Genomic DNA, 27,496 nt, shown 5'->3' with positions numbered 1-27,496 from the left:
TAAAAAAAGGAACAGAATGAGCACAGAATGGGCACCAAAAGTTTGTTTGTTTGTTTGTTTTTGGTAGATGGCACACACTGAATGTTCCAGTTCAATTTACAACTGTACGCTGACTACAGTTGTCAGGTTTTCTTGTTTTTGTTTTTAGTTCTTATTTTTATTTCTTCTTTTATATATATATATATATATATATATACACACACACACAGAGCTCAGCAGGTGGCACAGAGCTGGCAGTAAAAAAATAGATTTTCCTTTCATTGTTGGGACCACTGTTTAATCTCAGAAAGACACCTGCAGCAAGCAGATGCATGGGAAGCAACAGTGAACGTGTTGACTGTTTATAGAGGATCACCCCAGCATAACAATGCTTAAACACTCCCCATGAACACCACAGTGCACGCAGCTGTTTTTGGGTGACCTAGTTTTTAACTGGTGTCAGAGCACTGAGCCACCAAGGATGCGCAGGCATGTAGTGCTTTGAGAGAGCCAAGGGCTGTGCCCCCATCTGCATGTGCAGGCTGTCCGTACGGCGTGTCTTATTCTTCAGGGCAGCTTCAGGGCAACCCTTAAAAAATGGTGTAAACATTCCCAATGAAATTAGCTGGATGAGTCACCTTTATAAAGTTAGTCATCTATCTCCATATTTGTGAGAGAAGGGCTTTTGAAAGAAGTCATGAAGAAGGGACTGTGTGCCAAAGCTTGCCTGTTTTCATTCCAATGATAGCAGCCTATAAAATACTTTCTTTTGCCCTTTATGCCTTTATTCACTTAACTATTAATGAATAGCTGAAGTAAGTGTGAGCAGAATGCTGTATTATCTGTAAAAGATAACCAACTGCACATAATATTCCTGATGCTTACAATACTGCCAAGATGGCTTACCTAAATTTGCCTTGACAAAATACCTTTAGCAGAGCTAAAGCTGTACTCTTAAGAAAAACGAAAATGCCTTTATTACAACCATTTTACTAAACACAGTCTCTTAAGCAGCATCAGCCTCTAGCCTTGTATGAAGATCCCAAGAGGATCTTAATAGAACAGGCAACCTTCTGCTGGACCGTGGGGCCTCAGCTGGCTTATATACACAATGTTTTTAAGCACAGTAAAATTGTTACAGGCTGCTCTTTTTAAGTGCCTTCTGTTAAAGCGGTGTAGTTGTCTATCAGGGTATTGCTGAGGATACAAATAACAACATTTGAAAGGCTCTGAAAAAGGCTCATGCAGTGCCTCTGAAGTTAGGATATATCATGGAGTTATAGAATCATAAAGGCTGGAAAAGACGGATAAGATCATCGAGTCTGACCATCAGACTTAAGCAGAAATTCAACTGCCAATCTTCAGGCAGACTTCAGGCAGAAAGACAGTTTCATAGTGCCTATTCTTAAATACCAACCAATTCCAAAAAGCATCCAAAGAAGTGAGGAATTTCAGCAGAGAAGTAGCACCAGAAGTAATCTATGCTGCAGTTCAGAGGAACGAGAAATCCCTTCCACAGAGAGACAGGTACAATTCTGTCAATCAGTGACAGGCTGTATCCATCTCTCATGAAAAGATAACACAGTTGCCACCTTTTCCACAGCAGCAGCTGGAAACGTTCAAATGTTTTCCTAGTAGAAAATGGATTTTCACATCTCCCCTTGTGTGACTGCTCGGATACATATGTGCCAATGCTCATAAGTACTACAGTGGATATTAGGAAAAAATTATTCCCCAAAAGAGCAGTGATGCAGTGGCGTGGGCTGCTCAGCGAGGTGGTGGAGTCACTGCCCCTGGAGGTGTTCAAGAGAAGTGTAGATGTGGCACTGAGGGACATGGTCAGAGGGCATGGTGTGATGGGTTGGTGGTTGGACTAAATGACCTTAGAAGGCTTTTCCAAACTTAGTGATTTCAGTTCATGATTCTTAGCTATAGATATTATCTCTGGAGATGACTGCACTCTCTCCCTCAAATGCAACCCTAAGTAGGCCAGAAGGAGTGCAGGCAAAGAAGGATCCTAAATTCAAACAGCGATGAAGTTTACCAGACAGAAGGGCACAGACAGAGTTCCTCTCTCATTTTTAATTCTTTGTTATCTAATGCACACAAGGAATCAAAGGGAAACAAGAAATGAACTATGTCCAAAGATTATGTATGAAAGCAACATCAGAGAATGAAGAGAATAAAAAAGCATGCTCCTGAATGCTGGACACTTTCCTATAGGCAGTAGCCCTCAAACAGCCCTAAGAACATAGTAGAAAAATAAATGGTAAATGAATGTGCAAAAATAATAAATCTCCCTTATCTTTCAGGGACACGCCACTGCTAGGGTTATTTCACAGACCTAAAATTCTCTTTCCAGTCCATTAATTAAACAAAGTCAAAGGACAAGAGTGGTTGGGACTTACTTCTTGGCCGTCTTTGTCTGTGGTGTCTTCTGCGTGGCCAGCCACGGTGGAGAGGAACTGCAGCAGTCGGTGTAGGGTATCGCAGTTACAGGGAGGTAGGAGATAAATGAGAAGCTGTAAGGTGCTTAGCTGTTCATCTGGCTCTAATACTAAGAGGGGAAAAAATACATTCTAAGAAAAGCATTCCAACTAACTTAAAATCAGAATATACCATTCCCAGCCCAAAGGAATGCTTGAGAACAGCTTTACTTAACAGTAATTTTCACTGCAAACATTGGAAGAAAAAGAAAAAGCCTGAAGGGAATATCAAAGCATAACGAATACTGTTATTACAGTTTTGCTTTGATTGGTCAACTTTTGCTCACAGGTTCATAGGCTCTTTTCTCAGCCCATAAGAGAGCAAAATCTGTGTTGTATACTTTGTTGTCGCCAGACACAAAAATTCTGTTTAATTTTCTACTTATTATTTTTCTTTTAGATACAGCTACAGGCTTGCAGAGCAGACTTTGCAAGCATTTCAGTAAAGTTTATGCTCTCAGCATTTTAAATAAGTTTACTTACAACATCACATCATACAGAGGGAATACAAAACTAAAAAAGCAACCAGAAGTGTCAAGGGCATTCTACTGCTTATGCAGTCACTTCAATCAGCACGTGACTTTAGCCATCTAAAATGGTAGCTAGTGACAAAGGTGGGACAAAAGCAGGATCCCAGACATGAAGGCTTCTGCAAGAAATTGAAGAACATGTACCAGCTTGAAGGGTCCACCTTTACTTTTTCCCAGATTGCACCTAAATCTTACCATAAGTCAGTATGTTGGGACTTTTTTTAACACAATGACTTGGAGGAGCATTAACTACCAAGAAGCTTGAACTTTTGATGCTAGATTTCTGAAGTCAGATTGAAATTTGGTCAATGAATGGCTATAAAAACTAAAAACACTGGCAGTGCTGAGATACCAGGATGCAGATGGGAGTCTGTCATCTGCTTCTGCTGAACCAATAAAAGAATCAGGATTTAACAATAACAGGAATTCATCCTGTATACCAGTGTAAAAGCGAAATCTCTATTTTGTTTCTCAAGGCTAATCTTATACTGTGTGAAAACCAAGAGAAGACTTCTGCAAATTATGCTACATGAATATTTGGAGCAAATCAAGGCTTGAGTACTGAATGCACAGAAAAGAGAATACGGTTTGTAGAAATTACAGAATTCAAACAAGCTTTTGAAAATCAGTAAATCAAGATGCCGCAGAGCTCACAGAGAGTGTTGATGAAAGGTGTATAAAGTTCTCTGGTAAGAAGTGGGTCAGGCATGTCACGGAGAAATTCCTTTAACAAAGCAGCAACATCATGAATGCTGTGCTCTTCGTCTAGCACAACATCAATGCCCCGGTCAAACTCTTCACGTAACTGGAAAAGACCATGACATAAGATCTCAGTCACTTATCATTGTCCCAATTAGTACATTCCAACAGATAAAGGTCTTTCAAGAAGTAACTTAACACTTTTTCACTTTCCAGATTGTAGTTCACATCCAATTGCTGCTTATCCCATGATAAATAACTTCAAGTTTTTACCAGATTGTAATAAAATCTTTCCAACTAATGTACAGCACTGTTCTATGAGAAAACAATGCTAAGTAAATGCAGAAATGTAAGACTAGTAATAAAGGCAGAAACCATAGTGAATAATGAAAACTGGAAGAAAGACTTTCTTACGTCACCTTACTGTGTTATCCTCAGATTTTTGGAAAGAATGAATCTGCAATTCATAGCAAGTATGTTTTTGTACAAAAACACCAATAGTAATAATAGAACAACGCTAAACTAACTAACACTTCTTTTGTGAATTAAGATTGTACATATTTAAACCTAAGCAGTAAACAGACATATTCATTAAGACATTTTGGCACTGGTCCCCACACATCTTGTTCCACTTTCTTAGCTTAGTTATACTCATTATATGATCTCCATTAGGAAATTAACAAAGACCAAACTAACACCATTCTGAGGTATTGCTATTTTTTCCACTACAGTTCTCAGACAATTTCTGTGTAAGTCAAAGGTATCAAATGTCTCAGAGGCAGAGGAAATCACTCACCCACAGCCAATATATCTTTTGACAAGATAGCAGCCTGACTTTTTGGAGAGACTTCCCAACACTAATAGCAGAAAACTTTATTCAGGTTGAGAGCACCATCTTTACTCTTCTTTTCAAGGTTAAAATAGCCTGTACCCAACCCAGCACTTCCAGTAAACACCAGCTCTGGAGACATAGTCCTGCATCCCAGTGAATGTGAAAAAGCTCTAACGTAGTTTGTAATGCATGTATTTGTTCTTGATTTTCCCTTCCTGCTTACCACAAACAAAACCTGCTGTCACATGCACTTATTTATTTATGTATTTACTGCAACAGTTGAAATAGGACTTCTAACTGGAGGATGAAGAGAGACGAAACTGTGCCTACTTTCTGTACAAAAACTAAAGAGCAGCTGTGGAAGCACACCAAAATCTGAGTACTGGGCTTGGCTTTCCATGGTTCAGAAAATGAATGGAATTTTAATTGAATCCAGACTTTCCCATGTGTTCATGTTGACAGCATTTATTATTCTAACTGCAGGGCCAATGTGATGCTTCCATGTTGTTCAATAAAATAAATTAGTTCACCTAATTCAGTGAATTAGTCAATGTAATATAATACATAAATACTCAAATCTCTCAGTTTCTTCAGCTTTTAAAACAGAGTAAAAGAAAAAAATGGTAAAAGTGATGTTTGAAGTAAGGCTTAGGATACAAGCAAGTAATACAAGCCCTCTGCTTTTTCCCAGAGGTATGATAGAAGTGTACTCATCTTTGAATAATAATAAATGTTTTGACATTGATGCTTGCAATGCAAATGACAGGCAGCTTACTTATACCTATTCAGTGTTGATCTAATAACTGTCTCTGCATGAGTGTTTTCAGCTTTATGGTACATTAGCCACACAGCAGTATTAATTGGTAGAAAGTAAACTACAAATCAGTAGGTTATACTGTCCTACAATTCAGAACCACGTCAGATTAGCTATTCATGATAAATTTCCAAAGAGCTAACCATTATGTTGTGTATCTTTGCAAAACAGTACTACTATTCCTGGGATCAGCACCACCAAGCTTTCTTTTACTCTGCTCTATTTTGATATTTTGATCTTAAAATTTCTAGCAGAAATATTCTATGGTAACTTTTTGTTGTCTCCCTGAGCATCACACGACCATTAAGCTCTACAAGTATTCCCACCTTTTTCACATAACAATGCAATAGCTGAGAAAAACATCACTTCTGACATCATCTCTGGAACCCACCTACATACAGCCTCTGTTTTTTCAAAATTTGGCTGAGATTAAGAATTGGATGGGTCAGCTCTGACCTTGAAGTTGAACAAGGTGATGTTTGCGAGCAGCAATTTGAGTGTCTGCCTCACTCCAGCTTCTCAGAGGGTCAAAGACTTTGATATTTCCTCATAGTGTAATTTTTCCAGAAAAGATTTACAGTTTAGGCTTACTTTGGGAGCTTCTGCTCTTTCTGAGATGAACAAGCAGCCAAGATTTCTTTTTCCTCACACTTTAATCTTTGGAAAATTTCATCACGGTAGGCTATATGGATCTCCAAACCTTTGCTACTTCATCAAAGCAAAATATACAAGGACTATTAATCTAGTGAGACCCTTAGAAAGATTTCATCAAATGTAAAAGATGGCTGAAAATGGCATGTTATGAGCTAATAAAAACACACTAAATTTCTCCAGGTAAAGGATAAGGAAGAAATTACCTGACAGAAGGCAATATGGTTATTTGTGTCATACCTGATGAGTAAAGTGCAAATCCGTATCCACTCACCTGTCTTACTCTCTTTTTTGAACTTCCAACTCTGAATATTCCCACTGTCTGAAGACCTGCAAGTATAGCACATCAGACAACAGTTTTATTGTATGATTTTCTGTTAATCAAGGCAATCTGGGCTATCATTGTGCTTTAAATAATTAAAACACACACACACACAAAGAAAAAATCAACAAAAGCAATGTATTTCTCTATAGGGTTGTACTTACTGCTCTGAGACAAAACCCAGCTGTCTTGGAATAAGCAGTCAGTCAGTAGCTCTCAAGGATCTCACTCATATCACCTAACCTGCAAAATGGCACCTCTGTTACATGATGCCATCTTAGTGCCACTACCAATCTGTGAGAGACAGAAGTCTGCACACAGTGAGGCAGTGCTCAACCTTTGGAGGTGGTTCTTTCAGGACTGACAGTGAAGGAGATGGTCAGTGTGATAATACTTGGGACACTGATCTGTGTCTTTTGATACAGGAAGCAGCTGGTGTGTTTGGTTTGATCCACTGGCCATGTAGTTCCTACCAGTGTGAAGGTGAGAGTGTGTCCTTCAAAGAGATGTAAGTAGTGCACCAAGGCAGATGATGAATGGAAAAAATATTTGGGAGCTTCACACAGCTTATAGGGTAGGTACTATTTTACAAAAAGAAAGCAACAAACAAATATTGTGCTCCAGGCAATGCAGAATGTTTGCCTGTTGTATCGTTCAAACTTTATTTTGGAATGAATGTTGCCTGATATTCCACAAGAAATCAGTTCCTGTTTTCTTCTAGCCTTTTACACAGGTACAGGGAGGATATCAAGCCAACAATATAACGCAGTTCATGAATGGATATATATTGTCCATTACAGAAACTGAAAAATTTGAGAGTAGGTGTCAACTTAGAGGTGCCACAGTCTTTAGTAATGAGAATGTGAGTGAAAATCCTAGAGGCTTAAATATTTGGAAATATACATCATTTTGTACATGAGTTTCACAAAGGATGTAATAATTGTCTATAAACTTAAAAACTTATGGTCTAAAAAAGGCTACTCTGAAACATTAATCTTCTTTACTGATATACAAGACCCAAAGGGTCTGCAAGAAGCTTCAGAACTTTACAACTTTGGGACCTGATCCCACGGGCAACAGGGAAGAATAAGGCCAAAGGCTGTTATTTCTAAAAAACATAATGTTCTTTTCTAACAATCATATACATTTGCAGCTTGCTGATGAAAAATTGGAATAAAAGACCAGGTATGTTTCACATAATATAGGTATAATAAATAATAAATATAAATAATATTTAATATTTAATATTTATATATAAAAATAAAAATAATAAATATTCACATAATAAAGGTATGTTTTCACATATATGCAGAATATAAAATATGATCCATCATGCAGTTTGGAATGATGTTACTAGAGGACTGCTGAACATCAAGCCCTCTGTTTTTACCCCAGATCACTGAAAAAAACAATTGAGTCTGTCTTCTGAAATCTTTGTTTTTCTCAAAGTCAACTAGTCCTGATAGGTGTGGTATAGTGCTCCTGTGGATTGTAGATTAAGTTGAAAATTGAAGAACATCAATATCTGCCCCAAACTACCTCAGATGATCATGTATGACACTCTATTGCGCTCTTAGAAAATGCATGAAGAAATACTTGATGTTTTGTTTAAGAGGAAATTTCAATAAAATATTTTAGTAAAAAGCGTTGCATAGAAAACAATCTGCTGTTGCAGTGTATTAAGTGGATTAAGCACTTGATCACAAGGGTACTCTGATTGAAGTCTCTTTTTGCCATCTCAGACACTTTCATGTTCTCCAAGCTCAGTTACCCTTACTTAAAGGATGGAAATTATTTGTCTTAAAAATAATCATCCCCACATTTGTCAGCCATGATATCTAGTCTCTGTAAAAGGCTAACAATGAATGACTTGCTTTCATTGTTTTCTTTTATATACTTGTAAGCCACATGGGTATTATAAAAGCTTAGCATTGTTGTTTAAATTGCCATCCCCCATCTGCAAAAGCTTTTAATTCAGAGACTGTAAATGATTTCTTTCTGGACAAATTAAGCATCAGATGCAGCATTTGATGCCACATTCACCATTATTTAATGGTTTGTTTTATCATCTGGCCATGTGATAGGTCTCTCTTTGGCCAAGTTATTTCAATTCTTATAAAAATTTATTTACAAAACAAAGATACATTGGGAGAAATGTTGAACAGATATCTTAATTAGCTACTGTTTCTGCATTACAGAAAGCTAGTGGGATGTTTGTGTCTGAATGATCATGAAGCTTTAAGAAGAATATTGGCACAATTCTATAATTCCTTTCAGAGAGAACAGGTCTGAGCCTGAGGAGACTGGGCAACAGGAGCCAGGAACAAACAGTAGACAGTTTGAAAGTCTTGTAGTGAACATGAAGAAGCTTCTTAAAGCTTAATATAATTTAGCATGGGATATTTTTTGTTCCTCTGAACCTCTGTTTTCCAATGTTGTTTCTGGCTATGTCTTGCACAGCAGCATAAATTGTTCACTTAGCATTTGCATCTAAAGATCCACTGGTTACTAAGAATTACTATGTGGCTTTCACTCTCACAGTGTGATTAACCTGTAGTGTGTAAAAAGTCATTCTTGCAAAGCTGAGCACTCCAGCACTGGATGAAAGACCTCCAAGAAAGTGTTCTTCCTCCATGCTGAATGGGCTAGTTGGCAAGCTTGTAGCATAGATGTTCAGTCTGGGAGATCATCTCCTAAGAAATTATTTGTGAAACAGGAAGAGGGAAGCAGGAGGGAAAATTGGAGTCTAATTGTCTAGTTTGGAAAGATGTCATTGCAATTTTAAGCATACACTTGATTCTCAAAATACTTATTTATTTATACTTCAGTAAAAATATATCTGCCACTCCTGGCAAAATGAAGTATTCTTACCATGTTTTTCCAAGTGCTGGCAGCAACTGTCTACAAGCCGTGGAACCTGCCTGTAAATAGGGTTCAGGCTTAGTTTCTTATCTCTTGCCTTTTCTTTCTTGCTCTGGGCTTCTGCTGGCAAAGAGAGCTGGAGAGCTTCTAACAACCGTGACTGATTGTCATCAAGATCAGTAATAGAGTCTACAGACATAGCACCCTGTAAAATGTACATGCATAGACATTCAGTATGACTGTAGTAACTTAAGGTCCGCCATATCTCAACTAACAATGATTTCTGCCTCCCCACATTTAAAAAACAACTTATACAAAATAAAATTTGCTCTACCACTTTTATAAATTGGTCAAGATACAATACTAGAGTAATGGAGGCAAAAATCTAAACAGTAGCCATTATATCATTACTCTAATGCAAGAAACACAATGCTTTACATTCATTTGGTGTGTTTTCAGTGCTACAAAAGCCCGGATACTCTTCCGGACAAGGATGAGTCAGAATCTGTGCGTGCAACTCAGCAGCACAATATTTGCATGAGGACATATGCACATTTTTACACCTGGTTCTCTACTTCTTCCAGACATTAAGCAACTGTACCAGTGAAAATTATACAAACAGATTTACAACCCAATATTGCACAGAGTCGACTAATTACACAACTATGTATGACTGCAAAGATTGAAACAAACCCATGCAAACAAAACAAAGATGCGTAAGAGAATACAGAAGTGATTTTTATTTCATTTCAGGCACTTTCACTTTATGTATCTTAAAATCATTAAAATTCCAATAAAAGTTTTGAAGGTTATGTTTGGATTTCTGGAAGGCACAAAGGTTCAAGCAGTCAGCAAAGGACAAAGTAGCACAAGCAACAGGAGTTTTATGGTATTTTTCAGTGTTCACACTTGAAAATGAAGATTAGGTTTTCTCTAGCCACAACATGACTGCTTCTTCAAAACCATCCTTTACCTAACAGCCGGTGAACCATTACTAAACTTAGCAATGCAAAAGATATTTTAAGGAACATCTGGACTTATAAATAATAATAATAATTAAAAAGAAAAAAAAATATATAGACTCTCCATAAAACTATATATTGTACATCATTTCCTTACCTTCTAATGTGAAGAATACAGTTTACCATAACTATAAGCATTATAGTTCATAGTAGTTATTTATATATATATATAACATATAGTTCATAGCATTATAGTTATAGTTCATTATAAGCATTTCCACCTTGGAGGCATGGCAAAAAAAATTCCACTGAGATTTTAAATGAAATTAAAACTTTTTAGTTTATGTTACCTAAAGGAAAGCATGAAACATATCAGGGATAGTGTTGTGTCTCGTAACACTTTGAAGACTTAGCAGAAAAACACAGTGAAGTCTTTAGATAATTCTTTTTGACCCACACTTCTAAATAACTACTAGACTCTTTGGAGTGTAACTTCAGTCTTGGTTTCAGAGGTTTCTCAGAAATATACCTGCTTGATGCTATTTGCCATTTCCTGTCAAAAAGAAAGAAACAAACAAAACCAAAACCAAACCAGATTCTCTGTCTGTGATCCATGTTTGCAAAATTCCAAGCTGAATTATTTTCCTCTTTTCTTTTTAAAGATCTGGGGTTTCAGGTATCAAAATTAGTTGCCTGAACCTGAAAATCCTAATGTTATGCTCATCACTGCCTTTCCCAGGCAGATCATGTACAACAGGTTACTGTCTTTATACCCTAGCTCTTACTGGTCCCTCCCTATCTGCAAAACATCCTCACCCCATGACCATTATTATCACAGAATCACTTAAGTCGGATTCAGATCCCTAAAATAGATGTAAATACAGTCAGTTCTCCATTATCCTTGGGCGCTTTATCAAAGTTGTGGATTAACTGGGACACTGAGCAGGCTTTAAGAAGAAAGACTGTGAGTTCAGTGGCTGAAGTACAGCACTACTTGGTCAGACCAAGTCAAGGCCAGCATCCTTTCACCATGTCAAGTTCAGAATCTGAATAAACTGGGCAAGTCTTAAGCTAAGCTTAAAGAAATAAAAAGAAAAGTGGAGACTAAAAAGTAGATGGAAAGAGCAAAATGAAGGTGAAGACTATGGGGACAGGTGTGGAATAAAGGTCAGACAAAACTATTTCCTAGTTTTATTTTTAAGGGCTTTAGAAACCAACCTTTTTTATGGAAAGATAAGCAATATGACCATATATGGAAGGGAATGAGTACAAATCAAAGCAGATTCAGTTTCACTTTAAACAAGAAGTAGGACTGAGCTCCTGATAGACAAATTTTGGTTGCATAATATATCTAAATAATATATTAACAGACAGTCATAATATTCTGTAGAATAAGCATATAGAAAGTGAAGGACCATCAGGCCCTGAAGGATCATCAGGGCCTTGACTTCCAACTTGACAGTAGAAATCTTACAGAGAAAAAGCAGCTACTGTGATATCAGTCTTGTTCTTCAATGAGAGAACCACAGCACCGACATCAAGAGGACTGCCAAAAGCGTCATTTTATTTCTTTTAATGACAACCTCAACTGAGTGCTTAAAGACTCATGGGAATATGAAAAAGTGAATGACAGTTAAATGGAAGAGAATGGCATATTTACAAACAATCTCTACAATTTAAAACAACTGTGGGCTTTGTGGGCAACACTGCACTTCAAGTGTCTGCAGCATATATGTGAGAAACTGGCTGCATCGACTGCATGAATCAACTTTATTATTATTTTTTTATAATAAAAACATTTGCTTTGTTGAAGTCAAAAACAGTGTAACTAAGTTACATTACAGAGAGTGGTAGCTCTCTCCACATCATACTGCTCATCTTAGTCTACTCCTACTTCTCCACATGTTCTATTGCATCCTCATGACTACAGACTAACAAATCAAGTTCAACAGACTGAAAACAGCAATCCTGCTATTAAAAGAATATAGCAGGTCAAAATCACATAGGCATATAGGAACTTGGTCCTGACAGACAGTTGGAGGTAAAAGAATATCTAGATTCCTTCTGCTTGCTGGCTGGTCAAATACAAGTTATGGTTCAGACCTCACTTTGCAAAAGGAACAGCAGATTACCCACTTCTGGACATGTGAATTATCTTTCATATGAAAACAGGTTCTGAAGTCAAGGGGTGTATAGAGTGTATTTCTATTTTTTTGTCAACTTCTAAGCCAAATTATGAAGGAAGTTAACAGGTTTCCCTTCACGCACATATTCAAGTGCATTTTGCACTTCTGTGCAAGAACTACTGCCTGTTAATGTGGTCTAGAGAAGTCAATGCATGTGTATTCTGTGTCTGTAATAACACATCTTCAAAGATCATGCCCTCACCTCTTTGCAGACAGACTGTTGACACCTCAAGTGTAAGCTTCACCTGACAGCTAGAGAGAAAGAAAGCAGGTCATGGGGCTCTTGAACCTTCCCTTAATCTGCAGGTTACTAAAGACCTGCCACTCTTAACACTGCAGCTTACAGAATATCATATTGCATTTCTCTGAAGCAGGCTTCATCCTTGGCAGAAGACAGGATGCCAGAAAGATTTTATTTTCCAGAGTCTGTCCTTGAACCCCAAATTTATTCTCAGACTACTTAAAGTGGAGTTTTACTGGAAGTAGTTTATGGGGCATTTAAATCTCCAATGCAATATAAAATGAAAAAAAAACCCAATACTTTTAGATACTCTATCCCATGGGCAACTCCACTAAAAAAGAAGAAAAGAGACAGATAATACCATTATTAGCTGTAGCACTGGAGAACTGGTAATCTCTATTTTTTCAGAGCACAGAAATTACTTAGGAGGAACAGAAACCTGCAAGGAAATGATCCACCAGTTACCTATCATACAATGCAGGATTAACATTCAACCCAAAACACTGCAGTGAGTTCTTCTGCCAAAGGCATTTTCTTAGTCTGTATGCAGAATTTTCTTTTTAAGAGCTTGGTACAAATCTATTCTGCTAACTTCTTATTTGCCACTGAGGACATGGTTTGAATTAGGCCATGGGGATTTCAATTAAGATTAGGACAGAGATTAATTGTTAATTTATTTCCAAGTTTGTGAAGATAAAATAACAAAAGCATGCATACAAATTTAAATCATATGGCTTTAGTCTTTCCTAGCTGAAAGAATTAGTTAGAAATTCATGGGTTTTGACAAATCCAAAACAATTAAGTATAAGCAGGTAGTGAGAAAGAGCAAGCTGAGGTTTCCTAAATGATCTCTCTGACACTTGGGGATCTGTAAAAGATTTGTACGGTCCACATGATTTTTTCCCATCAGCACTGGAATAAGATTTCCTCTACCATGAGGGGTTTCTGGTCTTCACCAGGCTGGCTTCCAATCAATAAAATGCCACTGTTTAAACACAACAGAAGAAATACTCCACAATTCACAAACACAGTGTTGTTTTTTCTGCCATACTCTCCACAGAACATGTATGGTTGTAGTTATGGGGTTACTTACACGCCTCCTTGCTCGAGGTGCCGGCTCTGGTGTGTTAGGAGAAGTGGATTCATTTGGTGTTTCTGAGGTGGAGCTAAGAGATGAGTTACTGCTGGAAAGTTCTTTGTTCTGCCTTTTTGCTCCAAATGGTAAGAGAAAGGCCACAAAATCTGAAACATCTCTTTGCTCTTCTCTTTGAGAGTCTTGCTTGAGCTTGTAGGCCCGGTCATTAGCAATCACTTGCGACAAGGGCATTCCAAAAGCCTGGGGAATAAACTCTGCAACAAAGAAGTTAATATTTACTGAACATCTGATATTTATTTAGTTCACAAGGATTCCAGTATGAAGCTGTTAGAAAGCAAAACAATCTGAAGTGTCTTTAAGTATATAATAATTCTGACGAGGTACTGGGCTGCACAATAATAACAACATTCAAACAATAAAATAATAGTGGATGAGTGCCAGGTAACTGTAGTTCCTGGTATCTGACTCCTGTTTCCAGATGGATCTTGCATGTTATACCACACAGAACTTCAGCAAATCAACTGGGAAAAGATCTAATTGAGATCTTAACTTCCACTGAAAGCAACTGGAAGTACCTTGGCTACATAGAAATAGTGCAGATGGTCATCAGAGGCTCTGGAAACCTATCCCAAGACTGGGGAGCCTGGCTCCTATGCCACAGCTCTCCCATTTCAGATCCTTTCATCAGGTTTGTCTCTCACAAATGCTTCAGTGCACCAGAGTGAAGGGCATAGGCATGCATATGAGGCCCATCACAGGTCAGGAGGGTGTGCACCTACCTGCACAGGACATTTGTAAGTACATCCACTATTCAAACTAAGCCTTGAAGGGTATAGTTTTAACAGCACTATAAACCCATTCCACATCAATAGAAGTGTAGGGTATATACACCAGTATAACTGTAATGTACAAACCTTGCATATATTCAGGTCTTAACGTCAAAATGCCCAGAATGTTTTATGGATCAGAAAAATGTTTTACAGTGAATCAACCAGTAACTAACACTGAAATTTTCATCAAGTTTCAAATATGTATCCATCAAAGATTAGTAGAATCAAAAGTAGTGAGTCAGACTGCAAATTAGAGCTATTTTGAGTTCAAATTAAATGAATAAAATAGTTGACGAGCCCATTGATCCTGGTAAGCTTCTACTAGATTCCAGCTTCAGACCTGCCAGCATCAGGGATACAGAAAGTACTAGAAATTAAAAGTAATTTAAAAAAAAAAAAAGAAAAAAAGAGAGAGAGAGCAAACATAAGGTCTTTACACATCCAACCTCTCACAGTCATCTGATCAATTAAAGGCCGAAATTCCTCCTGGGATTGAGTCTGACTTTATACTTGATGACACTTTCAATTTTTGTTAATGCTTACATTATTATTAAGATTAAAGGGATTGGAAAGAAGAGTATAATATATGAATCCTGAGTGAGAGTGCTTTGATCCTATTGTAGTAAAGAGATATGGGCCTGTTCTCATTTGCTGAGAATGCCTATTGCTCTTTAGAAAATACAAAATGTTAGGACATGAACTAAGTTTGGTGGCCAGAAAAAATTAAATCAGGAAACAGATCCTCACACATCAAACAGGTCTGGAAGTGACCAGCAAGTAGAATGATATCTAAAACCACCTGCATTTTATTTAGGACAGGAAAGTACATCATCACATGGGTGTCAAGCAATGCAGAGATTTCCAGTTCCTGGAGCCCAGAGTTAAGCTTGTTCCTCCTACACTCTGGCAAATATGATTATAAAAAGACGAGATTAATTGTACTGAAACTTTTTAGAATTATGGATTATCTTCCCAACGAACATTTAAGACCACAAGCTTACTTTGAAAATTCATTCGCAACACACATCTGCAACACAACTCCCCTTCGGACTGTCTAACTTTGTTACACCTCCAGCACTCCTATTTCTCTGCTCTTCCACAACATTTCCTGACAGAAGTCACTAAGCTGAATGAAAACCTGAACAATAAATATATAAATGCTTCTGTCAATTGTGCTTCAAAGTGGGATGGGACAGCTGTATGCAGCCCAGTGATACCCAATAGCATGATAATGCCTTTGATTGTACAACATGAGGGTGAAATGAGAGGGGATCATCAGGGAATGAGTTTTCAGTACTTTTTCATTAAGTGAATTTCATGAAAATGGTCCTGTTCCCCAACTTTGTTATGTAAAAACCAGTAATTTGAGATAAGTATTGCTCCCCTTCACAAACCCTCAGGTGTGGGATGCCAGTTTTTCAATTGCTCTAGTTTCAATTGCTTAATTCTTTCATCAATAATTTCACTGCAGAGCAATGAAAGGACATAGAGCCTCTGCTTCACGCTGCTTTGCTGTACGCCTCCTTCTCAGAGGACATGAACCACTTCCCCAGTTTCTCAATATCTGGCAGAGATGGAGAACTGGATGAAAACCAACTGGCTGATTTTCAGACTAAATACAGATGGAACTGATGCTGGCTGGCAGTGGTAATTACATTACAAAATTGGCAAAATCAGTAATTTCTTGTTCATTTAATGAAATCAAGAGAATTGGTTGCACCCACCACAGACCGGCTTACAGCCTCAAGTTCCCAGCACAATGGTGCAGGGGGGTGGTAGAGGAGAGAGTTTTACAATCTGCTCTCCCCACTACCTTCACTAGCACACAGTTCCAATGATTCCTTTGTTAGACTGGGGAGGACATATCTACTAGGGTGAACACCTGCCCTTTTGAAGTTTCAGATTCATTAGGAAAAAAAAAGAATTTTAGCCATATGGAGTCATGCAGCCCCTTCTCAGATGGAAGACATGCAAGTTTGAGGTTCTGGTCTCACAACCCAGGTAAAAGCACAAACTGCTGCCTTAAGATGGGTATCCCTACTGCTGAAGGTGTTATATTTGTATGAAGAAAATGTTCCTTATAGCACAGGCTCAAAGTTTGGCCTGTTGTATACGTGACTACAACAGTCACAAAGCTACTAAGTTACTTACTGTCTATAAACCCAATGAAACTTTGATCACTTTCTCAATTGGAGGAGTGTGCTGCTTAAAGATTTGGAGACAGCACTGTGTAAAAACTGGAAACAAGCTGACAGAGTGTGCAGTCAGGTTGGAAATGTAGACTCACATGTTTAGCCTAAACAGAATCATATATGTGCTTGATTTCTGATCCATCTTGCTTTGAGTGCTTAAAGGCACCAGAGACAATACGAAACCTTGGAGAAATGCATCATTTCTACTACAAGAAAGTCCATCTTGCAGCTGACAAAATTACAAATTGTGATTGAAAATAGTATGTTTCTAAGAAATCCTTCTGTTATGGTAAATCAGCATTTTTGATTTAAAAAAACAACAACAGTATTTCACAGAAATATTTTCAGAGCTTATGGGATCAAAAATCAGAAATCCTGTTCTTTGTTAACCAAATGATGACAATCTGGATGCTACCCCACAGAGTTAGCCTACCTGGCCTTATGCCACCTAACCCAAATATAGATTCAAAGTCTAATCTGAAGATTCCATGAGTGAAAATTGTGGTTTCCATCCCACAAACTTCAATGACCTATTAGGATCCTCTGAGGTCTATACTTTAGACCCTACTAAGGTTTACGAATCTAACAAAGCGAATAATACACAACACAGCAATTTAAGCCTTATCCTTTTGTTGTGAGGGTTTGGGGTTTTTTTTGTCCATTTTTCTTAAGTGCAACTTAAATGCTGTTTTTGAGATGATGAAATCCTGTGACTTAGCTCAACAGAGGTGCTCCTACTGATCACATTTAAATGACAGAAATAGAGTGAGACAGCTAAGACATGCTTTAAGAGTGATATTTAACTGGGGGGAGGGGGGGGGGGGGGGGGGTTCTATCCACTCCTAAAGCAACATACCCCATAGTTACAATTCTCAGAAACTACAGCATACATAGGAGTTCCGCAAAGATCTTGCAGAGGAACGTGTCAAGTACTTACATTCCACACAGAAACATCAGGAAAAGGTTGCTCAACAAATCATATAACTAATGGTCATTACTTCTAAGCAAGTCTCTCGGTTCACCTACAGAGTTTACTAGAACCAAGGAAAAATTAAGCTGGTTTACTAATAACGTAATTCAGGAGAAATCATTTCTGAGAGGCATCTCTTCCTGGAATGCTGGTGGGTACTTTCCAAGTAGGCATGCTTACGCTGACCCCTTCATTGCTAATAGCAGACACATGAAAGGCTCCACTTCTCCTGTCGTCAAAATTAGCAGTGAATTCACAAGGGAACAGTACCCAGCCACCAGCATGCAGAGCATCCTGAGAATTTCTTATTCTGAGCAGCGCTGACATTTTAATTCTCCTCCAGCCACAGTACTGTTTGTCAGCAGCTAAAGCAAGTGTTTGGAGACGCATTTAGACAACACAATTCAGAATCACGATGTCCATAAACAACAAGGAGGCAGGGTAGAGAAAAGCAAAGATAATGAATAGTAACAGCTGAAAACACCGCATAAATATCTGGGTGGAGTGCTGCACTCCTGTTTCATTCATTTATATCCGGCAAGTTTTGCTATATCCTGTTCTGGTGAGTCACTCAGAGATGTAAAAAACAAATGAAAACACTTATTCCAGATTTTTTTCCCCTTCTACTTAGATTTTGACAGATGTACCTGTCAAAAACGACAAAATAAATATATCAATCATTTTTAAGGTGCATTCCATTCTACTTTAGAGTCTTTGTTGGCCTTCAAAAGCATAACAGCTTGCTGAGACTCTCACTTAGGAATCAGGATGATCAGCTGGTCTATCTAAATAAAATGGGATGTTGGGAGAGTAAAGTTTCCACAGATTTGAATAAGTCCTACGATATAAGTAATTAAATCTCAGAACCGTTCTATAAGAAATGAGTGCCACATCCTTAAGCATGGCCTCCTCATGGAGTGGGGTAAGGGAAAACAGTCTCCAGCACCAGCCTGAGATGCTGTACCTCCATAGACAGAGTAATTCCACAAGTTCATGCCCCAGGGCACTTAAGAATATGGCAGTGCTAAAGTATCAGGAAAAACTAGGTATAAAATCCACTTTGCTCTTTTTCAGGAACTGCCCGCACCTGAAGACACAAAGATGACTGCAAGCAAAATAAACTGCATGTAGGGCTCACTCCTTGTGCTCTTTACAGCAAGGCCTCTGTTGTGCATCCCCAGTAATCAGGACTGTGGCCCACTTTGCACCACCCTCATCTCATTCATTTTTGGATGCAAATTACACACAGGATAGCACAGTGGGTGACAAACCACAATGCTGGGTTTTTGTAAAGATTAATATTCAGACAGCTATGCATTCAAAAATACATTTCAGGTGACACATACTCCAGGTGAATCCTAACTAAATGGCCCCTACACCTCTGTTTGCCCTGATACGTGGGTTCCCTCAGGAAACACATATTTTGAATTACTTGTGTACTCTTCAGCAGTAACTGTGCTTCTGAATATGATGATCAAGTGAAGGGAGTGGAATGCTCTTTGCATAAAGGCAGCTGCATCTCATCTATAAAAAACATTCTGCAAATCAGCTTCCCCATTTCCACACTGACGTCTTCCTTCCTGTTCTCACAGCTCATCTCTGAGGATGGTACCGTGTGATCAGTCATCGAGAAAAAGAAAAGGGAAGAGAAGCAGGCACTCCTTACAGGCACAAGGCACATGGATGCTCAAGGGTGAACAGTGCGTGGTGCTGGCCTTTTGTGCACACACACCCACGTCTACAGCTCAAAGTGTTTGTTTTGGACTGGTTGCCCAGTAATGGAAGATATTCCCTTTATAAAATAAACGGTAGAAATGCTTTAAAAAAAAAATAAAACAGACAATACCATGGTACAGATCAGGATAATACTTGCAGCTTACTGTGACACAAAAGGACAGAGGTTACCTCTAACTCAGACTCTGGCAACATAGGGACCATTGTTCAGGGCAGCAGGTACAGCTCTGCCAAGACATGAAGACGAGCAGCACAAAGACGAGAGGCTTTGCATTTTTCTTGCAAAAGCCAGCTCACTACCTAAGAGCTCTGCAACTCTGTGCCTTTGAATTTATGAGCTCTGCATCCCTGCCCATTATGCCTTGTCCTCCAACCCTGCCGAAAGCCCTGCATGAAGCCCAGTTCTTGGCACACACGCGTCCCAACACATGTTGCAGGGCAGGAGATGCAGGTGCTACTGTATCCCTGATGTCTTTCACCGAGCCCGCCTGGCTAGCTGCCTACATGGTGCAGGTGAGGACCTTTGTGGTGGCTTATCCACTCTGCAGTCACAGATTAAGAGTGTGCTCAGCAAATAACTGTGGGGCAGATGATACTTAATAACCCAATAAGGCACAGAAGTGTGTACTAGAAATAAACACTGAGATGCAGTATGCCCAATGCTGCTGCCACATTGACCATTTTTTGCTTTATATTTGCTGATGGCAACAAGAGATAGCATGATTTTCTTCATACTCTGCTGTCTCTGCTAGGGAACATAATCCCTTTAGACTTCCTGGCTTTTGTACTCTTATTGACCAGCCCAACACTTCTGTCAATTCACAAGGCCTGGACAAAGGATAGAAACAGATTCTCTCATTCAAACAGAGCTGGGGTATTTTCCCTGCAAGGGATGTTCCCACAGTATTTTATACATGGAGATATGTGATATATCTCAGAAAGCAAAAGACATATTGGAATTCAACCTATACATAAGAATAAGGCAATGGAACATAGGAGAGTTGAAATGATCTGAAGTTAAAAGAAATTTTAAAAGAAGAAATTTCAGTTAGAATCAGCATTCAGTGCAGTACAAATGCTATCATGCAAGGCAGAGACAAAAAGCAACAGCAACAACAACAATGATCTTTGGTAACAGAGGAATAAAGAACAACTCCTGGATAATCATTTGTATGCATCACAAAAAGTAGCTATCACTCCTTAAAGCTCTGATCCAAAGGAAAAGAGACACCAAAGTTCTGCAAGTGCAAAAATCCACCATGTTTGGATGAAACAACAAAATTAGGCATCTGATGTACTGATTTATTAACCCTAAAATCTGCTGCTACAACGAATGTGAGGATAAAAAGTTAAAATGTATACTGACTCAAAATACTTTGAAGCAGAAACTGTCAAACACTACTGAAGCTGTGTTACCCATAGAGGAGGAAAGATAAAAGCTCTCAGCACATCAAATGTTTGTGGATGAAAGAACTTTAAAAAGGCCAAAAACCAAAACAGGAAGTGGTTAGCCATTTCCAGTGCCGAGGCATGCTGCACAGACTACCATGAATTTCAGTATCTGGCAAACGCACTGTGAACATCCCAGAAGGTTTAACATAGAACTATGCTGCTTTGCACTTTATAACACTGTGAGGATCTATGGGTAAGAAAAACAAAACAAAACAAAAGAAAACAAAGCACATTTAGAAAACATGGAAATGAAGCAAGCTAATGATACATTGATTATCCTGCAAACAAATGTAAAGTGTGGACAGGAGCAGAACAGAACAGATTTTTCGCCAAAAGTGGATTTATGATCATTAGACGACTTCCTCAACTATCCATTCTAAAGGTGAGTTATTAGTTATTCTCATAACTAATGAAAGATGTGTTATTCACAATGCAACACAGGAGACGATTGTCTTTTCTCCAAACAAACTCATCAGGGCTTTCAGTTTTAGAGAAGGTTAATGCAAATATTTTCCATTGACAATTTAAAAACCAATAAAAAAGAGTAACTGCATGTACGATTTCATCTAACAGACAAAAATTAAAAGGAAAACATTATCTTCCCAACAAGCACCTAAAGTAACTTTGATATGGGACATCCATTTTTTCTCATTGTAATCTCAAAGTTCTATTAAATTAGGTTAACAATATATAATATATTATTATTTTTATTATTATTAACAACATGGTAGCCATATCTCTTCTCTTCTTACAAATTCATGTATTTTTGAAATGGAGCTATTAATACTGAATTTTAGTACCACTTTTCCAGAAGTACTTCTCTAGGACTGAACACAAAATTAGATGCACAACATGCAGAAAATTTCACTTTCAGAAAAACCCATTTCAGCTCTCAACATCTGGACTTGGTTAAAATGAATGCAAACTACAGGTCAAGTCCTGTGGATTAGGACCCAGCCCATAAAGCTGCTTAGTGTCCAAACAAGAAAGTCCAATCATATCTATAATCCATGTCACACGGAGTCTATTAAGACCCAACTGATCAGTAGCACTGAGGCATTTATGCATTTTAAACAATGACTGTTTTCCTAAGGTTAAAAAAAAGAAAAACAAACCAACTGACTACTTTTGGGCAGGGCCGGGTTCACACGCTTTGTGAACTGAAAGGGAGAGTGTATATGGAGGTAAACAACAGGATCATATTATCCTGACTTCACTCTGCACTCTGCACTGAAAATGGGGAGGAAGAAAAGACAGCCCTTTAGCTCTTCATTTTCTCCTGGGAAATAAATTTTCAGTTCAGAAGATGGGGTTATTCAAATGTCAAATACAAAGGGATATGACATATTTTTCCACCTGGAGATGAATATGTAGGCAATACATCAGCTTGGTAGCATTTCCCTGTTTCAAAAAGCATACATTTAAGACTAAAGAAATCTTAAATGTAAAACTAAGATCCAATCAATTAATACGTACTCATGCAGTCTTACCTTTGTCTTTGTTTTTCTCCTTCCCCAATGAGTCCAGTTTCTTTCTTAGTGATTTCTTCCTCTTTTGCCCATCTGTAAGAGAAAAAATAGGAAATGTGTGAAGAGAAAGAATGCTGAACAAACTGTTGCATAAGCGGAATGTACATGAAGTAAGACGCCACAGCATTCGAGTCAGGAAGGATGAGGGGTTTGTTTTGCGACGGCTTGCAATTGTCTCAGCACTTCAGCCCAAAAGAGCACACTGGAAGACCAAGTCCATCCCACTCGATGCTGCTGGGCACAGCACACATAGTCACACAGCCCATGTGCAGACTGGGAAGTTAGTCAGGAGGACTTAGCAATTGAGACTATTGCTGGATACTCCTGATAGCAAACGGAGAGAAGGTGACATAAATTCAAAAGGTACTGATCAGCTCCCATCCACAGACACAAGAATGGAGGAGGCTGTGAAGCTGGAGGTAGTTTTTGGAGAGGAAGTGTGGAGCCACAGGTTCAATATTTGGAGATAATTTCCTGGAGACTAACTTCCAGGATGAATTCTGCACAGCAGACATACTAGCTGGATGATAACTGCCCACCCCGAAATGACCCTTTGGATCTGAATTCACACTGTGTGCTTGCAGATTGGGTATGGCATGTCCCGATTGGTTCAGCTGGATTAGTGTTAGAGAAATTATTCTGACACCATATACATCATCCAAGTTTTCACTAAGGTGTTAAGGACTGAAGACTGTAGCTGATGTCATTAGCAGGTCTGTTCTTGAAAGAACTATGTGAAAAAGTTGGCTATCATTATTTCCTTCAGCATCTTTTATAATGAAAGTCAACAAAAACACATCCTGTTAGGTCTCAACAAATACAAGAGATTAAGAAACAGACCTGCTTTAACTTGTACTTTTTAATTTTTAATTTTTTTTTTTTTAGTTCTAAAGCAATATAAAAGGTCTCACACAGGCTTTAATGCGTAATAATACAAAGACACCACTAAAGCTAAAGGTTAATGGATACATACCTTTGCTTCACTGGTTTTGCAATATGGCATAAAAACAAAAATGAGCTGTGCTGCACTTTTATGGTAAGGACACAAAATAATCTGCCTCAACATGTTGTTCTGTTTGTGTAAGCCAATGGCTTAAGTGGTCTTTCACAGCAGGGAAAAGACCACAAAAAGCTGAAGTGGATCTCCATGGATTAACTCCCATCTTTGCAATTAGCCACGGGAGAATACAAGCCATTTCCTCATAGTTTTCCCACAACTCCTATTGAACATTACTTAGCAGACAAATTCTGCCCTTTTCACAGTCCATTTATGAATGCAGGGCTTTTACTTTAAAATTAAAATTTCTTTTTGTTTTTTGCAACTTTTGTTCAATCAAATCCACTTCAGTTTTGAATTCTGCATTTACTTAGGGACAGCAAGCATATTTACTCCCAGCAGCCGATCAATTATAATACTCATTTTCTGCCTCCTGATGTAGATTCTCAATCGCATGTTATGTTAAAACTGCTTTTTCTGCACCTGCTCCACTGAGAATTCACCCTTCTGAAATAAGGCTCAATAAAGCTCATATGGAATTTTAAATGAGATTTTGGCAATATAAAGGTGGTAATTTATTGCCCGATATGGTCTATGATTAGAATTTCCTTTTTCATATCCACATGACAAGTTCATAACTCAAAGTCATACTCTGATTGATTAATATACCCAGTCTTTTCACACCTTCTGACATCCCCAGTTCATAATACTGAGTTTATTACAAAAAATCCTCTATTACCTCTTGGCAATATGAACAGTCAGTAGCCTGCTTACATAAAACTAAAAGTATTGCTTACTTTCATTGCGTTCTCTACTACCATGGTGTCCTGGCTTTATTTATTATGAGTTATTTTTTATATTATTTTTCATCCTATAAATTCAGATTACTGCTTCATAGTAGCCTTTTGACAAATGACTTACATTTCCTTGGAGTCTTAGAACCTTTATGCTCCAAGTACCTGTATATTGATATTCTGATATTCCACTGAAGATTCCACTTAGATGTAAAAAGAAAAACAAAAGTTAAAACTGCATCTCAAAAATACTGATTTTATAATATGGTTACAGAACTGCAGCTTCTGAAGCGTTTTAGTGCTGCATAGTCAAATACAACAGAAATACCAGAAACATGTTATTTGTTTGAAAGAGAGAAACAAATTACACTTTCATATTCAAATGGAAAACAAGCTAGTGACTTCTAGGGCCAAACTATCAATGATTTCTTGTGAACCTTGTTCTTAATGAGTGATTCTTTGAACTCCAACTGTGAAGATATTATCAGTAAAAGATTGGTTGAGAGAACATTTGCACGTTTGTCTCTTCAAATCTTGGATTTTTGCGTAGTGGTGATCAGGTGCAGAGGAATCACAGAATCACAGAATCATAGGGATTGGAAGAGACCTCCAGAGATCATCAAGTCCAACCCCCTGCCAAAGCAGGTTCCCTACACCAGGTCACACAGGTAGGCGTCCAGGCAGGTCTTGAATATCTCCAAAGAAGGAGACTCCACCACCTCCCTGGGCAGCCTGTTCCAGTGCTCCGTCACCCTCACTGTAAAGAAGTTCTTGTCCACATTCACCCAGAACTTCCTATGCTTGTTTCTTGCCGTTTCCCCTTGTTCTGTCTCCACACACTGCTGAAAAGAGTCTGGCCTCACCACCTTGCCTCCCACACTTTAGGCATTTATAGACTTGGATCAGGTCCCCTCTCGTCTTCTTTTCTCAAGGCTAAACAGACCCAGTTCACTTAGCCTTTCTTCATAGGGGAAACGCTCCAGGCCCTTCACCATCTTTGTAGTCCTCTGGTTGGACTCTTTCCAAGAGATCCTTGTCTTTTTTGTACAGGGGAGCCCAGAACTGGACACAGTACTCTGGATGAGGCCTTACCAGGGCAGAGTGGAGGGGGAGGATCACCTCCCTCGACCTGCTGGACACACTCTTCTTAACGCACCCCAGTATGCCATTGGCCTTTTTGGCTACAAGGGCACACTGCTGGCTCATGGCCAACCTGTCGTCCACCAGGACACCCAGGTCCCTCTCAGCAGAGCTCCTCTCCAGCAGGTCATCCCCAAACCTGTACTGGTGCTTGCACTTATTCCTCCCTAGGTGTAAGACTCTACCCTTGCTTTTGTTAAACCTCATCCAGTTTCTTACCTCCCAGCTCTCCAGCCTGTCCAGGTCTCACTGAATGGCAGCACAGCCTTCAGGCATGTCAGCCAATCCTCCCAACTTCGCATCATCAGCAAACTTGCTGAGGGTGGCCACTATCCCCTCATCAAGGTCACTGATTAAGATGTTGAACAAGACCGGACCCAGCACTGACTCCTGGGGGACACTGCTAGTCACAGGTCTCCAACTGGACTCTGCACTGCCAGTGATGACCCTCTGTGCTCTTCCAGTCAGCCAGTTCTCAACCCTCCTCACTGTCCACTCATCTGTCCCTCAGCTTTGTTATAAGGATGTCATGCAAGACAGTATCAAATGCCTTGCTGAAATCAAGGTAGACTACATCCACCATTCTCCCCCTATCCATCAGCCAGTGACAACATCAAAGAAGGCTACCAGGCTGGTCGAGCATGACCAAGCATGAATGTAAGAAACAGGATAAAGTTCTAGAGATAGACAAGACAGAAAATACAGAAAACCAAAGAATCATAGAACAGCTTAGGATGGAAGGGATCTTACTGATCATCGGACTCCAACTCCCACTGCCATAGGCAGGGCTGCCACCCACCAGATCATGTGCTCAGGGCTCCATTCAGCCTGGGCTTGAATGCTGCCAGGAATGAGGCACCCACAGCTTTTCTGGGCAAGTCTGTTCTGTGCAGGAATGAACTAAGACAATGAAAGATGGTAGAATGATAGAAGGGACATACTTAACTTGAACAAAGGATGCACATTCATTGAAGTCAGTGGAACCACAATCATTTACATTTAAGGTTTACCCCATTCCACAGAGTTCAACACATAAGACTGACAGGAGTCTCAGTGAAATGCTAAAGCTTAAGAGACCTGACAAGAGTTTCGAGGTCAGTTCTAGTTCTCCTTTCAACCCCAGCAAAAGACATGATTAATTATAATCTATATTGTGTAAAAACAAATAAGTATTGAAATGATTGTTGATTTAGGTTACGTCAGACATGAGCACTGCTGAAATACTTACAGTGTACTGAAGGATTAGTGCAACTGCAGCAGTTTTAAATATTGAAAGAAACCCAATTAATAACACTTAGCACTTACTATCTGTACTGTGTTTTGAAAATATAATTAATATCCAAACGTTCTTGGTAACAAACAAACCATTAGCCATGCTTAATACCTACTGTACATTTAGAAATTAATTAGCAAATATTTATGCAAAGTAGTACTGTGTCAGTCCAAAGTGCTATTACATATGACCTGCTATGCTCATTTGTGGTTTGAGAATGTTTAAAGCCCAAATTGATAAATGTTATTAATCCAGCTGATTTATCTAGCCTTGTGTGCATGTAATCATCACTTAATGTCTTCTTTCTATAGATCAGTAAGATAGGGCTGTCTTAATAGATTCCACTCAATAATATTAGCAAGACAAGAGAAGTCAAAAGCCTTATCTTCTTGTTAAAAGGCAAGGAAATGACAAATTGAAGGAAGCAGACATTTTTTTCTCTCTGTTAACCCACTCTGACTTTCCTGAAAAACATCTGCCCAGGCAGCTCCATGCATCAGTTGTTTCAGAAATGAACTCGGTTTGTCCAGTACTTACTAATTTATATGTTGACTGCATTTTACACTACAATGCATGCATCACTCTCTGGGCCGGTATGTATTAAGACTAACCTGATGAATATTTAAAAAAAAGCAAGCCTAGAATGAAACTCTTGAGTGAATATTAAATTGCTATGTGACCTGTTTTTCCAAAGTGGTGAGAACTTTCAGGTTCACTTAATGCCAGAGACTTTTCTATTTGAAAAATTAGGTCATCTATTTAAGACTTTGTCAGTGAACCAAAGCCTACAGAACACAGAAGTATTTGCAAGGATACACCAACTTCAGACAAGAACTGAGGAACTGAGGAGTCCGACTTCTTATTATTTTTGAAAATTTTTGGTTTGAGGTTGAAATTCATCCACAGTGTTAAGCCTACTGCTTTT

The 27,496-nt window shown here is 38.7% G+C and overlaps 1 protein-coding gene across 5 annotated transcripts in view; it reads right to left on the bottom strand.

Moving 5' to 3' along the window:
* The window catches only part of ARHGAP6 (Rho GTPase activating protein 6), a 281,961-nt gene that overhangs the window by 16,634 nt on the left and 237,831 nt on the right, over window positions 1-27,496 (bottom strand). For all 5 annotated transcript variants that reach the window (XM_015887037.3, XM_015887055.3, XM_015887045.3 and 2 more), the window contains 6 exons: window positions 22,329-22,400; window positions 13,658-13,914; window positions 9,185-9,380; window positions 6,266-6,321; window positions 3,650-3,800; window positions 2,388-2,536 (listed from right to left, as the gene is read on the bottom strand). In XM_015887037.3, the coding sequence (XP_015742523.2) occupies window positions 2,388-2,536; window positions 3,650-3,800; window positions 6,266-6,321; window positions 9,185-9,380; window positions 13,658-13,914; window positions 22,329-22,400 (881 nt within the window). The remainder of the gene's footprint in view (window positions 1-2,387; window positions 2,537-3,649; window positions 3,801-6,265; window positions 6,322-9,184; window positions 9,381-13,657; window positions 13,915-22,328; window positions 22,401-27,496) is intronic.

The sequence above is a fragment of the Coturnix japonica genome, chromosome 1 (genome assembly GCF_054131305.1).
Source record: "Coturnix japonica strain WE chromosome 1, WE-NBRP24, whole genome shotgun sequence".
In the NCBI taxonomy this organism is placed as follows: Eukaryota; Metazoa; Chordata; class Aves; order Galliformes; family Phasianidae; genus Coturnix; species Coturnix japonica.
The sequence above is the reverse complement of the archived record's forward strand: the minus strand, read 5'-3'. Positions and strand labels throughout refer to the sequence as shown.